Raw genomic sequence first — 17,522 nt, 5'->3', positions numbered from 1 at the left:
GGTGGAGGGACTACAATTTCTTCTGTTTTCAAAAGCTTATATAGTAAACTTTAAGATGAAGGGGAAAGTAAGGATGGTATTCATTTTGGCCTTAAACTAACTGAATTTTCTCTTAACCCATCTTCTGAATCTCCTCATGACATGCACAGAAATGGGCAGCAAGTTTTATCATAAAAGAGCAAGGAGAGCAGCATGTACTTAATAGGACTTTTTCATCTCAGGTCTTCAGTAAATTATTTGATGAATACTTAGCCCTCAGAAAAATGTAATAGAACTACTTTGGACTTGAGCTATATTTATCCATTTCTTAGGTTGTTATAGGAAGAGCCCCAAGCTCACCAAGAATAAAACTAGCACTGGGTTACAGTTTGTCAATCTAACATGTCCTGTTGGGCAGGAAAGGCCAAGCACTGAGGAGAATTTCTAAGGGCCTGGGTGAATGATGGAGCCAGTGGCAGAAAAGGCTGACCTTGTTCATTTCCCAAGCTTGTAGAGAAGTACACTAGTTTTGGTTGAAACATGCTGCTTAGAGGAAAACAGAGGAAATATAAGAGGACCTCTGTTTTGTAAATATTTGGGGAAAAAGAACAAGTAGGTAAAGTGCTGGTTTTAACCCAATGACAATGTCTGATGACCACCATGTGCAATTCTGGCAATGTAGCCATTTTCAAGTTGATGTTTTGATGCAGAGAACTGACTTTCCTTGTGTTTTTGCATGTACAAAGGGATCAGTATGGAGTTCAAAGGACAGAACTCTTGCCTGGGGACTGGGAAAACCTGGCCATTCAGACCCAGTGTAGCCCAGAAAAGCATGAAGTAACTACCTGTGTGTTCGTGAATACCAAGAGCTGGCAAGAATTTTGTTCTTAGGATTAGACACACACAGACCTGTCAAAGGTACCCAATGTCCTGACAGTCTGAAAGTACTTCCTCTTCCACATCTCTTTGGAATGGTCTGACCAAAAATTCACTGGTCCCATTCAAAGGGAACTAAAGGAAGTGTTGAAGTTGGATGTTTCAGAAACAACCAGTGAATTAATGAGAACTCAATTTTTTTCTGAAAAGTTCAAAGCAAAATTCTCATAGGAAACTAAATGACCCAAGTATTATTTTGAGTAGTGATCAATAAATATTTAATTTGACCTTTGATAATCAGATATTACTCAGAAAATATCACCTATCAAGGTTTCCCTCAAACTGGCATGTGCACCTATCCAGTTTTTAATCTCAGCACTATTTCAAAAGTTGACCATAAGAACTGGGGTTGTAGCTTAGTGGTAGAGCACTTGCCTAGCATGTCGTCAGACAATGGGTTTTGATCCTCAGCCGCACATAAAATAAGTAAATAAATAAAATAAAGATATTGTGTCCATTCTAAAATTTAAAAAAAATTGCCAGTGACATTTACTCAGAGTACGAATCCTCTCAGCAGACAGTAAGTCTTCCAGCACAGGATTTGCACTAATTCTATCAGTATCTTTGCTACAAATCCCTTGTTCATCTTAGGAAATTATGATGTCATGGAAAGTACTAGGGGAAAAAAAAGAGTACCAGAGGAAACAAAGATGCTTCTTTGCTCCACAGGTATCTCCCCTAAATAAGAAGATGCTGGAGAATATTGAGTGTCATGCATCCAATTCCCAAGGAAAGTTTCCACTTCAGCAGAAATTACAGTGGTTGATGTTTTTCATAAAATACCAGTGAAAAACTTATGTAATCAATCTCACAGCCACTCAAAAGAATGACTAGTGCTTTTGCTTAATAAACAGAACCAAGAATCAAAGCATCAAACACAACTATTAATAAAAATTCAGTTAGGTCAGGAATCCCCAGAGTATTTAGTATGCTATTAAAATGTAGATTACATGGTTCCAAAAGAGTATTTGGATGACTGACAAAGGCCAATATTATGACTTAGAGGCTTTCAACTTGCATTTCAAGTAGAGTCAAAACTCAAAACTGACTGGAATGGCTTCTATTTCCCATAAGTTCTCCTACACATGTGGAATTTTTTAATGAAAGCTTAACCACAAAAGAAAATTTCTTAGCCTTGCTGGACCTCATCTTGGTGTTTGTGAAATGTCCTCTTCCAGGCCTATAATAAGGTCCACTTTTTTACATAGACCAATACAGCAGAACTACCTTCCATATCTAACATTTTATAGCTAAAATTCCTCAGAGGACTTCAGCATGCCATTTATACTATTTCCCATTTATCCTTTATCCAAATGTTTTTGTTTTGTGTTTCTAAAGAGATGGTGTCTTGCTATGTTTTCCAGGCTGGACTTGAACTCCAGGATTAAAGAGACCCTCCTGTTGCAGCCTCCAAAGTATCTGAGACTGTGTGTGAGTGCACATCACCATGTCCTACCCTTTATTTCTGCATTTTAGCATCTTTATTTGTCTGTAACACTGAACTAATTACTAATCAGAAAGTCAACCATAATCATATATGTAACTGATTTTTATCTTTTAACAGGTGAAGGTGCTGAACTATAAGCCTAAAAAATACATTACTCAACAATAGCTAAAAGTAGTCCCAGATAACTACAATCCTGTTCTTGCCTAGTAACAAGTTTTTGTAATCCAATACACTAATGTTTGTTATATTCACTTGTTTTAACACAGAGAAATACCAATTAAAGACAATACATTAAGACTCTCTAGAAAACTTTATTGTCTATTTACAGAAGAAAAGCATTCATATCATTAAACAAAACAAATAAATTGTTTTCTATTGCAACAGAATACATTGTCATTCTTCTAAAGCTATGTCATAGAAATAAGACACTTTTTTTTGTTATTTTTCCTGGTACTGTGGATAAAACCCAGGGGTGCTCCACCATTGAGCTATATTCCCAGTTCTATTCATTTACTTATCTACAGGAAGAGTCTTGCTAAATTATTGAGGCTGACCTTGAGCTTGCCATCCTCCTGCCTCAGCCTCCCACATGCTGGGATTATGGTCCTGTACCACTGTGCCCAGCAAGACATGGACATTTACAAGAATCTGGTTGAGAATCCTTTAAAGATCTAAAAATTCATCATTCAAGGTGCAGTGTTCAAAGATTTAAGTTCCTGGAACAACAGCTTGCATGCATAAGGCATTCACACCAAAGAAATCTGAAGAGAAAAAATAAGTAGTAATTAGCAGGATTGTATGCAGTGACCCCACTTCTCTAGCCCCAGAAAAAGGAAAGGATTTGATATTATAGCTGACAAGTGAGCAAGCATCACAAAAGTGTTCACCCATCCTGCCACCTTGCTTCAGGGTACTTTTTTCTCCTAGCCAGATTCTGTGATATTTTCTAGCTTTTTTTTTCCAGACACAATTTGCATTCACCCTCCTCAAAACATTTTAGAAAAACTTGCTGTTTAAAATTCCTGTGCAAAGAAGGCCTTATTATTTCAAAACAATGAAAGACCTGGATAAATTATCAAACTTCCACTGACTTGGAAAAATAAGGCTTTTTCCTTGTATAAAACTAGGCATCTCACAGAGGCTATGTTACCAAAATTGGGAAAAGGCCAACCTGTTCCACCACACTCAGTCTGCCTGGATCAATATCCCAACATGATTATACCTTAAAAAATGATCAAGTCTTTACATGCCTGAGTTTTATTGTGACAACCCCTGCAATCATATGTATGGGTCCTGGTGTTAGCAATTGCCATTATTACACAAAGATTGCAAACATGAACCTGATATGGATCTGATGCCTGAAACAAAATTTGTCTTAAAAACTGGGCTGCTCCATGGGCAATCTGACAATCTTGTTCCATTTCTCCAAAATGCAGGCCACCATCACTATTGAGGGGAAAACATGAGATTATTTTGTATTTTTTTAAATTATAAACACCACCTTGACTAACAGCAAAGGTTAAGGATGATATTAGTAAAGAAAGAGAATCCAACCTCAATTTATACATAGTGTTATGGTTATATGTGGTGTCCCCCAAAAGCCCATATGTGAAAAAATACAAGAAGGTTCAGAGGATAAACAATTAGGTTGTAAGAATCTTAACAAAATCAGTGAATTAATCCCCTAATAGCAGTTATCTGAGTGGTAACTGAAGTCGTGGGGTGTGGCTGGAGGAGGTGGGAACTGAGAGCACGGATTTTGGGTATGTATGTGTATTTGACAAGTGGAGTCTCTCTGCTCCCTGCTCACCAAGTAAGCTGCTTCCCCTTCCACTACACTTTTCTGCCATGATATTCTACCTCACCTTGAGCCACCAAGGAATGGAGATGGCCTTGGTGTATAGGCTCATTGTGTTATCATTTAACTTTCTAGAGTTCAGCTCTACAATCAAAAGTAAATTACAAAAGTAAATCTAAACAAAGCAGCTTCTCAATGAATGAGTCTCCCAGGAAGGAATACCTGAAAACATAAATGTAATGTTGGCAAATGCAATAGAAAAACAGGTGAGTTATTATAGGTTTCCTAAAACAGAAATTAAATACATTGTGCCAGAGGATGATAACAATTTTCTTAACATAAAATACATAAAACAAAACAAATGGGTTTACATAGTTACAAAGAAAAAAAAGTTCCCATAATGGGCCTCTGGAATAGAAGTCACCTATGTGTTTCTGAAAAAGAAAAATCATTATTCAGTTTTGAAGAATACTGAACAACAAATTCATTATTTTGAAAACTGGCAAATGAAGGAAAAGAATAAAGCATTTATCCTGGCTTTACCACAGGAACTGCATACCAGGTAACTATTTAAAGAAACAAGAAGCAAAGTTTGAGTAGTTCAGCTAATGAAGGAATGATAAGAATTAGAATCTCATGAGTTTGAAATCCCTTTTTCATCAAGGACTTAAGGCAATGATCATCAGTAACTACTAAAATCATAAAAAAGAAAGGGGACAAGATACTGTAAGTAGATAATACCACCTAAGAGGTATTAGTGTCAAACCTCAAGCCTGAGGTCAGGCATGGTGGCACATGCCTGTAATTCCAGAAATTTGATACCCTGAGACAGAAGATTGAAAGTTCAAGGCCAGTCTCAGCAATTTAGTGAGACCCTGTCTCAATATAAAAAGAGATGCAGGTGTAGCTCAGTGCTACTTCACACTGAGTTCAAAGTCTGATACATTAAAAAAGAAACCTCAAACCCTAAGTATCATCAAATCTTTTGATCAAATTAGCTCTTTATAGAACAACATAGCCATGAGATGTAATTAACAAAACCCAGACTATTTGAAACCTTCCAAAATAAATAGTCCTATTTCTTCCACTATCTACAAGAAGAAAAAGATGGAGGTCAACCTCTGGATTACATTTAGAAAGGACTTAAGAAACATATCAATTGCAAAACATTATTTGCATCCTGATTAAAAACCAAAAATCTTCCAAGTGACATTCCTCATAGAAATAAAAAAAGTAATCATGAAATTCTTTTGGAAAAAATTAGAGACCCAGAGTAGCCAAAGCAATCTTTAGCAAGAAGAGTGAAGCAGGAGGCATCACAGTACTAGAACTTAAACTATACTGCAGAGCTATAGTAACAAAAATGTCATGATACTGGTACCAAAATAGACAGGTAAACAAAGGTACAAAATAGAAGACACAGAGACAATCCCACATAAATACAGTTATCTCATACTAGACAAAGTCACCAAAAGCATACATTGAAGAAAAGATAGCCTCTTCAACAAATGGTGCTTGGAAAACTGGAAACCATATGCAGCAAAATGAAATGAAACCTCTATAACCCTGCACAAAACACAAGTCAAAGTGGATTAAGGACCTAGGAATTAGACCAGAGACTCTGCATATAATAGAAGAAAAGAAGGTCCAAATCTCCCTTATGTTGGCTTAGGATCTGACTTCCATAACAAGACTCCTAAAGCACAAGAAGTAAAATCAAGGATTTATAAATGGGATGGATTCAAACTTAAAAGCTTATTCTCAGTAACGTGAAGAACAAACCTACCAAATGGGAGAAAATCTTTACCACACACCCATCAGATAGAGCACTAATCTCCAGGATATATAAAGAACTCACAAAACTTAACACCAAAAGAAAAAGTCAAATAACCCAAACAATAAATGGACTAAGAAATTGGACAGACACTTCACAGAGAAATGCAATTGATCAACAAACTTGAAAAAATGTACTTCATATCTTGCAATTAGAGAACTGCAAATCAAACTTGCTCTAAGACTTCAACTCACTCCAGTCAGAATGGCAATTATCAAGAATATTAGCAACAATAAGTGTTGTCAAGGATGTGGGAGAAAAGGAACACTCATACATTGCTGGTATGACAGCAAATTCATGCCAGGACTCTGGAAAGCACTATGGAGATTCCTTATAAAACCTGGAATGGATCCACCATTTGACCCAGTCATCCCACTCCATGGTTTAGGTCTATACCCAAAGGACCTAAAATCAGCATATTGCAGGGACACAGTAACATTGATATTTATAGCACCTCAATTCACAATAGCTCTTCAATAGTTGATGAATGATAAAGAAACCATGGCATATATTTATTGCAATGGAATATTGCTCATTATTAAAAAAGATGAAATTATGGCGCTTTCAGGTAAATGGATGGAGCCAGAGAATATCATGCTAAGCAAAATAAGCCAATCCAAAAACACAAAAAGCCAAATGTTTTCTTGTGATATGCGAATAGTGATCAACAATAGGAGTGATAGAACTTTAGATTTGGCAGAGGGGAGTGATGGGAGGAAGGAGGTATGGGAATGGGAAAGATGGTGGAATAATACAGTCATTATTACCCTATGTACATGTATGATTGCATGAGTAGTGTGACTGTGCATTGTGTATAACCAGAGAAATGAAAAGTGCTCAAAAAAAACCTGCTTAAATAATTATGTAATAATTGCAAATCTGAACTAGTGTTTAGTAATACTAAGAAGGTTAAGGTCTTCTTAAAATGTACTAATCATTTAGAATAGAGTCTCTCAAAGTGTGCTCTGTAGATCTCCTGAGAGTCAAAAATGTTTTTATACTAATAAAATGAAGTATTTGCCTATTTCACTGTGTTGACATTTGTACTGATAATGCAAAAGTGAATAAAACTAGTGACACCATAGCATAAATCAAGGCAGTGGAATCAAACTTTACCAGCAGTTCTATTTGTATTCAAGTAAAGGTAAGTTTTACTTAAGAATGTCTTTGTGTGTGTATGTGTGTGTGTGGGGGGGTGCTGAGGATTCAAACAAGGGCATCATGCATGTTAGGCAAGCAATCTACCAACTGAACTACATTTCCAGCACAAGAATGTCTCTAATAAAACAGTAAAAATGATTATCAAACCCTGTTGGGGAATACCCATCTCTTCAATTTTCCAAACAAAAAGAAAGTCCTCAAAAAACGTACCAACTATATGATGAAGATAACTGTCCTGCAGAAAAGCACTTGGACGATTCTGAACAAGTCACTTTTCTCATAAGAACAGAACATCTTTTCTACCTGAAAGTCAGCTGATACCAACCATGTTATCAATAATATTCACAACAATGTTAATTCAAACTTAGATGTCTAACAAAGAAATCAAAGAAAAGTAACAAAGTGAAACTTTCACTCCATGAACAACAATTTTAGCTCTCTCTTCCTCACTCTCACTTACTTTCTCTCCTCACTCTCTCTCACTCACCTTCACTCACTCTTACTCTTACTCTCACTCTCACTCTCTCTCTTATTTCTCTCTCTTTTACTCTGTGGGCAGACACTCTGCTGTTCATTAATAAAATCTCCTGCAAGAAAAAAAGAATAACAATTTTAAGTATCTGCTGAAAATCATTAAAATCATTAAGATCATTAAGAATTGACCTAAAAAGGCTGGTGTAGTGGCTTAGTGGTAAAGTGCTTACCTGGCATGTGTGAGTCACTGTGTTCAATCCTCAGCCCCACATAAAAATAAATAAACAAAATAAAAGTATTGTACACATCTACAACCAAAAAATTTTTTTTTAAATTTTGACTGAAGGAAAAAAATCAGAATTTTAGAAAACCACCCACAACCAAGGGCTTGATACTTCTCCATAAAAGCTTTTATAAATGACATCAGTGGTGATTTTAACAAATACAATTTTTAACACACACACACACATGTGTAATGAAATGTGTCAACATGTGAAATTATGTATACCTCAGTGAATCATTATTTTCCAAATGACCAATTATGATGCTTTGAAACTATGCATTTGAGAAAAAAAAAACTATATTTTTAAAAGATGCATTCGAAGCACACAACAAATCAATGGAGTTTAGATTCTGTGTCATGACTAACTTTTAAGTTACTACAATTTGTAGTGTTGGTGTCACATCAAAAAATAAATGCAATTACCTGAAAAAATCAAAATATCCCTCCCCTTTCTAACCAGGTATCTTCATGAGATCAGATATTCTTCGTGTACTTAAATATTTTTTTCTAAATTACAATACTGTAATGGAATTAATAGAAAAGGACCCAGAAAATTCCAGGTTTTATTTGTGATGCTGGGGATGGCATATCTTTTTATACAGTTGTACTTTTTTGTTTTGTTTTTAAACCAGGTATCTTTTGTTTGTTTGTTTTTTGGTGGTCCTGGGAATTGAGCTCAGGGCCTTGTGCATGCTAGGCAAGCACTCTACCAACTGAGCTATATTCCCAGCCCTAAACCAGGTATCTTTTAAAAAGCCATCTCATTAAAAAATGTATTCAAGATGTTAAGAAATTTTCTGCAGTTTTTCTGTGAGTTGCTGTTTCTACCCTCCTCTCCACCTTGTGCTGTTTCCCAGCTATGCTTCAAGATTCAGCTCAGATGTTACCATCTAAAGACATTTTTCACCCTCTAAAGCTGTGATAAAACCTTTCTCCAGCATTCCAACAGAGCATTTGTGGGGGTCTCTTAGTATGCTTCTGTACCATGTTGTAATTACCTGCTCACATCCATCTACAAGTGTAGGTAGTAAACTACCAAAGATTAGGGATCTTGTTTTATTCATCTTTCCAGCTCTACAATGTAGGAGAGCACCTGACATATCACGAGATCCAATAATAATTCACTGAACTGACTTTGCATTATGGCATCATTTATCATATCAAACCTCAGGGTACAGGAGCTTCATATAAATGAATGTTACTCTGCTAGATGCTGATGAACTCCTTGAGGGTTGGTACAGAGACTTATTCAAGTTGTGAACCCAGCATCAAAACATCAACTATATCACTGAAATTTTTAATGAATTAAAAGGAACTAGAAATTTAACTTTGCTATGTGCAATATCCTAGAATTTCATAGAGCATCTAGAATTTAGGAATATGAATTTGCTGTCTGAATGCCAAATCAATCAGGTAAAGCCAATATACCCCAAAAGGGAGTATATACCCCATAAGCCCATAAAGATAGATAAGTACATTATAGCTTTAAAAATCACACAGGAAAAGAAAATATATATGATATGATGGTGCAGTCTTGTAATTGTGGCAACTTGGGAGGCTGAGACAAGAGGTTCTAAAATTTGATTCCAGTCTTGACAATTTAGCAAGACCCTGTATCAAATTAAAGTAAAAAATGACAATTGGTGTACTGGCACATGCCTGTAATCCCAGGGACTTGGGAGGCTGAGGCGGGAGACCCCAATTTCAAGACCAGCCTATGCAACATAGTAAGGTCCTATATTAAAATAAAAAATACAAATGGACTTGAATATAGTTCGACATCCTGGATTCAATCTACAATTAACAAAAATGAAAAAAGTAAAGCAAATATAAAAATGTATTTAAAAAATGCCTAATGAGCATTTTAAAAACTTTTTCTTAATATTCCAGGTGAGATTAGCAACTGCATTCACTACATTAAAAACTTTGAAGTCACACGCATTTTCCAACAAATGAAGGGGATACCTATTTATTCTTTGGATCAGCTTCTAATATGTAATTTTTAATATTATTCTTTTTGAATTTTTTAAATACACAAAGCTTTACTCCCACAAATTATCTCACCTCCCATGTAGTTACTCTTATTAACTATCTTGAATTTCTAAACTGTAAGTCAAAAACTTGGTTCCTCTTTGTTATGCAAATAGCTAAAGAAAAAATATCAGTTTCATAATTTAAATCCTCTAGTGATTTCATATTGAGAACAAAATAAAAACCAAAATGACTTAGAGTAAATAAATTTAAAAATTACTAGTCCTATAACCTTTTTTCTATGAATCCTATAGTCATAGTTAACACCCTTACCTGAGATACTCCAGCTCTGGCTTGATGAACTTTCTTTTGGCCACCCCAGTTTCCAGTAGCTGAAGACTATTTTAAGCCATCAGATATTATTCTTGTTTTGATTGCCAATTCCAAGTTAAAGTCCTTTCCTCGATCAATAAATTTCCGTGCATAGATTCCCACTTCTTTCAGCAAATGCTTAAACATATTGACAAAATGGTATTGCTTTAAACGTGTTAATATCTACAAAATTCATTTTTTTAATTATAAACAAATGGAACACATTTTGTTTCTCTGTTCATGGAGTAAAGGCATACCATTCGTGTAATCATAAATTTACACAGGGCAATGTTGTTTGATTCATTCTGCCATTTTTCCCATTCCCCCACCCCTCCCACCCCTCTTCTCCCTCTATACAGTCCTTCCTTCATCCATTCTGGCCCCCCTCCCCAACCCAAACCCTAAACCTAATCCTAATCCTAACACTAACTCCTCCCACACCCCATTAATGTCATCATCTGCTTATCAGTAAGATCAATCATTCTTTGGCTTTTTGAGATTGGCTTATCTCACTTAGCATGATATTCTCCAATTTCATCTGTTTGCCTGCAAATGCCATAATTTTATCATTCTTTATGGCTGAATAATATTCCATTGTATATATATGCCATAGTTTCTTTATCCATTCATCAATTGAAGGACATCTAGGTTGGTTCCAATCTGGCTATGGTGAATTGAGCAACAATGAACATTGATGTGGCTGTATCTCTGTAGTATGCTGATTTCAAGTCCTTTGGGTATAGGCCAAGGAGTGGGATAGCTGGGTCAAATGGTGGTTCCATTCCAAGCTTTCTGAGGAATCTCCTTATTGCTTTCAAGAGTGACTGCACTAATTTGCAACCCCACCAAAAATGTATGAGTGTACCTTTTTCCCCACATCCTCACCAACGCCTATTGTTGCTTGTGTTCTTGATAATCACCATTCTAATTGGGGTGAGATGGAATCTTAGGGTAGTTTTGATTTTCAATTCTATTATTACTAGAGATGTTGAACATTTTTCATATACCTGTTGATTGCTTATACATCTTCTTCTGTGAAGTGTCTGTTCATTTCCTTAGCCCATTTGTTGATTGGATTATTTGTATTCTTGGTGTAGAGTTTTTTGAGTTCTTTATACATTCTGGAAGTTAGCTCTCTATCTGTAGTATGAGTGGCAAATATTTTCTCCCACTCTGTAGGCTCTCTCTTCACATTACTTATACTTTCCTTTGTTGAGAGAAAGCTTTTTAGTTTGAATCTATCCCAGGTGTTGTTTCTTTTTTTTATTTCTTGTGCTACGGGAGTCCTGTTAAGGAAGTCTGATCCTAAGCATACATGTTGAAGATTTGGACCTACTTTTGCTTCTATAATATGCAAGGTCTCTGGTCTGATTCTGAGGTCCTTGAATCATTTTGAGCTGAGTTTTGTGCAGGGTGAGATGTAGGGGTTTAATTTTATTTTGTTGCATATGGTTTTCCAGTTTTCCCTGCACCATTTGTTGAAGAGGCTATCTTTTCTTCATTGCATATTTTTGACCCCTTTGACTAGTAAGAGAAAATTGTATTTATTTGGGTTTGTGTCCATGTCCTCTATTCTGTACTATTGATCTACCTGTCTATTTTGGTACCAATACCAGGCCATTTTTGTTACTATTGCTTTGTAATAGAGTTGAAGATCTGGTATTGCAATACCCCCTGCTTCACTCTTTCTACTGAGGATTGCTTTAGCTATTCTGGGTTTTTTATTCTTCCAGATGAATTTCATAATTGCTTGCTCTATTTCTGTAAGGTACATCATTGGGATTTTAATTGGAATTGCCTTGAATCTATATAGCACTTTTCATAGTATGGACATTTTGACAATATTAATTCTTCCTGTCCAAGAACATGGGAGATCTTTCCATCTTCTAAGGCTTTCTTTAATTTCTTCCTTTAGTGTTTTATAGTTCTCATTGTAGAGGTCTTTCACCTCTTTTGTGAGATTGATTTCCAAGTATTTTATTTTTTTTTTGATGCTATTGTGAATGGGGTAGTTTTCCTAACTTCTCTTTCTGAAGATTCATCACTTATCTCTAAAAATCCATTGGATTTATGAGCATTGACCTTGTAACCTGCTACTTTACTGAATTCACTTATGAGTTCTAAAAGTTTTCTGGTGGAATTTCCCGGTTCCTCTAAATATATAATCATGTCATCAGTGAACAGGGATAATTTGAATTCTTTTTTCATATTAATATCCCTTTAATTTCTTTGGTTTGTCTAATTGCTCTGGCTAGATTTCAAAGACAATGTTGAATAAAAGTGGTGAAAGAGGGCATCCCTGCCTTGTTCCAGTTTTAAGGGGCAATACTTTCAGTTTTTCACCATTTAGAATGATATTGGCCATGTGCTTAGCGTAGATGGTCTTTACAATATTAAGGAATGTTCCCACTATCCCTATTTTACCTAGTGTTTTTGACATGAAGGGATGTTGTATTTTATCAAATGCTTTTTCTGCATCTATCAAAATAATCATGTGATTCTTAACTTTAAGTCTGTTGATATGGTGAATGACATTTATTGATTTCTGGATGTTGAACCAACCTTGCATCGCTGGGATAAAATCCACTTGATCATGGTGCACTGTCTTTATAATATATTTTTGTATGTGATTTGCTAAAACGTTGAGAATTTTTGTTTCAATGTTCATTAAGAATATTGGTCTGAAATTTTCTTTCCTCAATGTGTCTCTGTCTGGTTTAGGTATCAGGGTGATATTGGCTTCATAGAATGAGTTTGGGAGTGTTCCCTCCTCTTGTATTTCATGGAATACTTTGAGGAGTATTGGAATGAGCTCTTCTTTAGAGGTGTTGTAGAACTTTGCTGAGAACCCATCTGGTCCCGGACTTTTCTTTGTTGGTAGCCTCTTGATGACTTCTTCTATTTCATTGCTTGAAATTGATTTATTTAAGTTATATATGTCCTCCTCTTCAATTTGGGTAATTCATATGTCTCTAGAAACTTGATGTCTTCAAGGTTTTCTGTTTTGTTGTAATATATAATTTCAAAGTAGCTTATAATTATGTTTTGTATTTTACTCGTGTCTGTTGTACTATTTCTTTGTTCATTCCGAATTTTAGTAATTTGGATTTTCTCCCTCTTTCTTTTTGTTAGTGTGGCTAAGCAATTATCAATTTTGTTCATTTTTTCAAAGAACCAACTATTTATTTTGATAATTTTTCCGATTGTTTCTTTTGTTTCAATTTTGTTGATTTCGGCTTTGATTTTATCTATTTCTTGTCTTCTACTACTTTTGGTGTTGCTGTGCTCTTCTTTTTCTAGGACTTTGAGCTGTAGTGCTAAGTCATTTATTTGTTGATTTTTACTTCTTTTATTGAATGCCCCTCATGATATAAATCTTCCTCTAAGTACTGATTTCATAGTGTCTCAGAGATTTTGTTATGATGTGTCTTTGTTCTTGTTTACTTCTACAATTTTTTTTATTTTTCTCCTGATGTCTTTTGCTATCCATTCATCATATAATAGTGTATTATTTAATCTCCAGGTATTGGTGAAATTTCTGTTTTTTATTCTGTCATTTATTTGTAATTTTAATCCATTATAATCTGATAGAGTGCAAGGTAGTATCTCTATCTTCTTGTATTTGCTAACAGTAGCTTTGTAGCATAAAATATGGTCTATTTTGAGAAGGATCATGTGCTGCTGAGAAGAAAGTGTATTCATTCTTTGTTGGATGGCATATTCTATATATGTTCACTAAGTCTAAATTGTTGATTGTGTTATTGAGATCTATGGTTTCTTTATTCAAGTTTTGTTTGCAAGATCCATCCAGTGGTGAGAGAGGTGTGCTAAAATCACCTAGTATTATGGTTTTGTGGTCACTTTGATTTCTGGATTTGAGAAGGATTTGTTTGATGTACATGGATGAGCCAATGCTCAGGGCAAAGATATTTATGATTGGTATCCCTTAAGCAGTATGTAATGTCCTTCTTTATCCTTTCTGACTAGTTTGTTCTTGAAGTCCACATTATCTGAAATGAGAACGGATACTCCAGCTTCTTTGCTGTGTCCATATGCATTGTATGTTTTCTGCCATTCTTTTACCTTTAGTCTATGGGTATCTCTTTCTATGAGATGAGTCTCTTGCAGGCAGCACCTTGTTGGATTTTTCTTTTTAATCCAATCTACCAGTCTATGTCTTTTGATTGATGAGTTCAGGCCATTAACATTCAGGGTTATTATTGTGATATGATTTGTATTTCCAGTCATTTGACTCATCTTTGTTTTTTGACATGATTTGATTTTTCCTTTATTTGGGTATTCCTTTAGGCTAGTTCCTTCCATTGCTGATTTGCATCATTGTTTTACATCTCTTGCTCATGGAATATTTTGCTGAGAATGTTCTGTAATGCCAGCTTTCTTTTTGTAAGTTCTTTTAGTTTTTGTTTATCATGGAAGGATTTTATTTCATCATCAAACCTGAAAGTAAGTTTTGCTGCATGTAAGATTCTTGGTTGGCATCCATTTTCTTTCAGGGCTTGGTAAATGTTGTTCCAGACCCTTCTAGCTTTTAGGGTCTGGATTGAAAAATCTGCTGATATTCTTATTGGTTTTCCCCTGAATGTAATTTGATTCTTTTCTCTCATGGCTTTAAAAATTCTGTGTTTATTTTTTATGTTAGGTATTTTCATAATAATGTGCCTTGTTGTGGGTCTCTTGTAATTTTGTATATTTGGAGTCCTATAAGCCTCTTGTACTAGGTTTTCCATTTCATTCTTCAGATTTTGGAAATTTTCTGATATTATTTCATTGAGAAGATTGTTCATTCCTTTGGTGTGTTTCTCTAAATCTTCCTCGATCCCAATAATTCTTAAATTTGGCCTTTTCATGATATCCCATAATTCTTGTAGATTCTGTTCATGATTTCTTACCATCTTCTTTGTTTGGTCAACTTTGTTTTCAAGATTAAATATTTTGTCTTCAATGTCTGAGGTTCTGTCTTCCAGGTGTTCTATTCTATTGGTTATTGTTTCTATGGTGTTTTTAACTTGATTTAGTGTTTTCTTCATTTCAAGGATTTTTGTTTGCTTTTTTCAGTATCTCTAACTCTTTATTTAAATGATCTCTTGCTTCCATATTTTGTCTTTTAACTGTTGATTGGTGTGATCATTTAATGCCTGCATTTGCTCTTTCATCTCCTCCTTCAATGCCTGCATTTGCTCTTTCATCTCCTCATTTGCTTCCCTGATTATTTTAATTATATACATTCTGAACTCCCTTTCTGACATTTCCTTTGCTGTGCTGTCTTTGGGTTTTATTGGTATAGTATCTAGGTTTGTTTGGGACATTTTATTCCCTTTTTTTCTCCTATTGGTCAGATATCAATGGGACTCTGAGATATAGCAGATTTCCTCTTTGGCTTATAGTGTCCTTGTTGATTTCCAGTAAATCACCTCCCAGACTTCAGTATCCTTAAGTCGTGGAGGAACTTGATAATTCAGTGCTTCTGAAGAAAGCTGCCCCTACCCTGCTACTAGTTCAAGGGCTGGTTCTGTGTGGAAAAGCTCTCACTGGGTCGCCTGCTCCAAGAAGCTGGCTGTAAGTTGAGCCTGCCACTGGAGGGAGCAGAGCCACTTGGGGAAGTCTCTGGCTGCCCTGCCCTGGTCCCAGAACCTGTCTGCAGGCCAGAGCTCACCACTGTGTCCGGGGCTTGGAGCTGGCTCTGTGCAGAAAAGTTCTCACTGAGTGGCCTGCTTCAAGAAGCTGGCTGTGGAAGGAGCCTGCCACTGGAGGGAGCAGAGACGCTTGTAGAAGTCTCTGGTTGCCCTGCTCTGGTCCCAGAAGCCACCTGTAGGCCAGAGCCAGCCTCTGGCTCCAGGGCTTGGAGCTGGCTCTGTGCAAAAAGCTCTCACTGGGCAGCCTGCTCTGAGAAGCTGACTGTGGAAGGAGCCTGCCACCGGAGGGAGCAGGGCTGCTTGCGGAAGACTCTAGCTGCCCTGCCCTGCTCCAAGAACCTGCCCCTCTCTGGGCCTGATGCCCAGACCAAGCTTCACCTGGTGGGAGAGACTCACCCCATGGCTCTGTTTTAGTCCAAGTCTCTCAATGCCTCCCCTTCTTGAATCCTGGGCTCTGGAGCAACAGGAAATGCAGTCACCCTCAAGTCTGCCATCTTGGATCAAAATTCATTCTTAACAAGGACAATATTACCTACAAGGGAGTGAAAATGGTTGTGGCAGGGCACAAAACCAAACCAAAACAAAACAGAAAAACCACACAGATGTATACTATGTACACCTGTGTGGAAATTAAGAAAATGTGTCAAATGGGTCTCAGTAGAACAATAACATAAAAGGCTGAAAAATACTAATTTATAACAAACCCACAAAACCTGTACAAAATACTAATGTTAATAATTTTTTGTAATGCCTACGTGTTTTGCTGTTAAAAATATTTTTTTCTGAAAGTTCACTATAGAAAATATGGAAAATATAGAAACATCAAGAATAAAACTTAAGGCCAAATTACATTGTTATATTGTGTTCATAAAGAAATATGTAACAACAAATATCATTATGTACAACTGTAATGCACCAACAAAAAATATAGGAATGGCTGGGGTTGTGGCTCAGTGGTAGAGTGCTTGCATAGCTCATGTGAGGCATTGGGTTGTATGCTCAGAATCACATAAGAAAATAAATAAGTTATTTTGTTCATCCACAACTAAAAATATTTTTTTAAATGTGGGGGAAATGTTGTCAGTTCTGCTGTTTAGGTCCAGCTCTGTAGTACCAGCCCTTCCCCATGGTTGACCATGAGGAATTTCATGTATCTTCGCCTCCCCCACCACCTCCCTCCTCTTCTTCTTCAAATGTCTCATCAGAATACTCCCCCAGTGTCCCAGTGAGTTTGGGCTGCCCAATTTCAAGCAGAAGCAGTGACTGGACTGTGGACCCACTGGGGAAAGTGGAGCTGCAGATTGAAGATGCAGCATTTTCTCTAACCAAACTTCTTGAAGCCACATCTGCAGGATCATCTCAAGTGAAAGAATTTGCCCTCAAATGTACAGAAAATTCATGTTTCCTTAAAAATTTGCAGGACCTCTTGAAAGAAGGCTATGATTCTTTAAAACCTAACAACTGATTTGGCCTGATTTGGACAGTGTAACATCCTTTTTAACATAGATTTTTTGCACATGTATTGCAAAATAGGATGATCTCTCCAGCAGTTCTGTATACTCAGAATGAATTTTTTCTGGATTTTATGAAAGAAGAATACTGATATTTTTGAT

The 17,522-nt window shown here is 36.1% G+C and overlaps 1 protein-coding gene across 1 annotated transcript; it reads left to right on the top strand.

Moving 5' to 3' along the window:
* The first annotated feature begins 17,035 nt into the window (after nt 1-17,035).
* Nucleotides 17,036-17,374, top strand: LOC124975009 (uncharacterized protein C4orf46 homolog). The gene has a single exon (XM_047537917.1). It carries the CDS (start codon nt 17,036-17,038, stop codon nt 17,372-17,374), a length of 339 nt encoding a protein of 112 aa, XP_047393873.1.
* Nucleotides 17,375-17,522: the final 148 nt, after the last annotated feature.

The sequence above is a fragment of the Sciurus carolinensis genome, unplaced genomic scaffold (assembly GCF_902686445.1).
Source record: "Sciurus carolinensis unplaced genomic scaffold, mSciCar1.2, whole genome shotgun sequence".
Lineage (NCBI taxonomy): Eukaryota > Metazoa > Chordata > Mammalia > Rodentia > Sciuridae > Sciurus > Sciurus carolinensis.
Note: the sequence above shows the minus strand (reverse complement) of the source record. Positions and strands in the feature narration are given on the sequence as shown.

Bases quoted from the DNA above. Each gene is read 5' to 3' on its own strand.
- LOC124975009 (XM_047537917.1), top strand. From the start codon at position 17,036: ATGGTTGACCATGAGGAATTTCATGTATCTTCGCCTCCCCCACCACCT.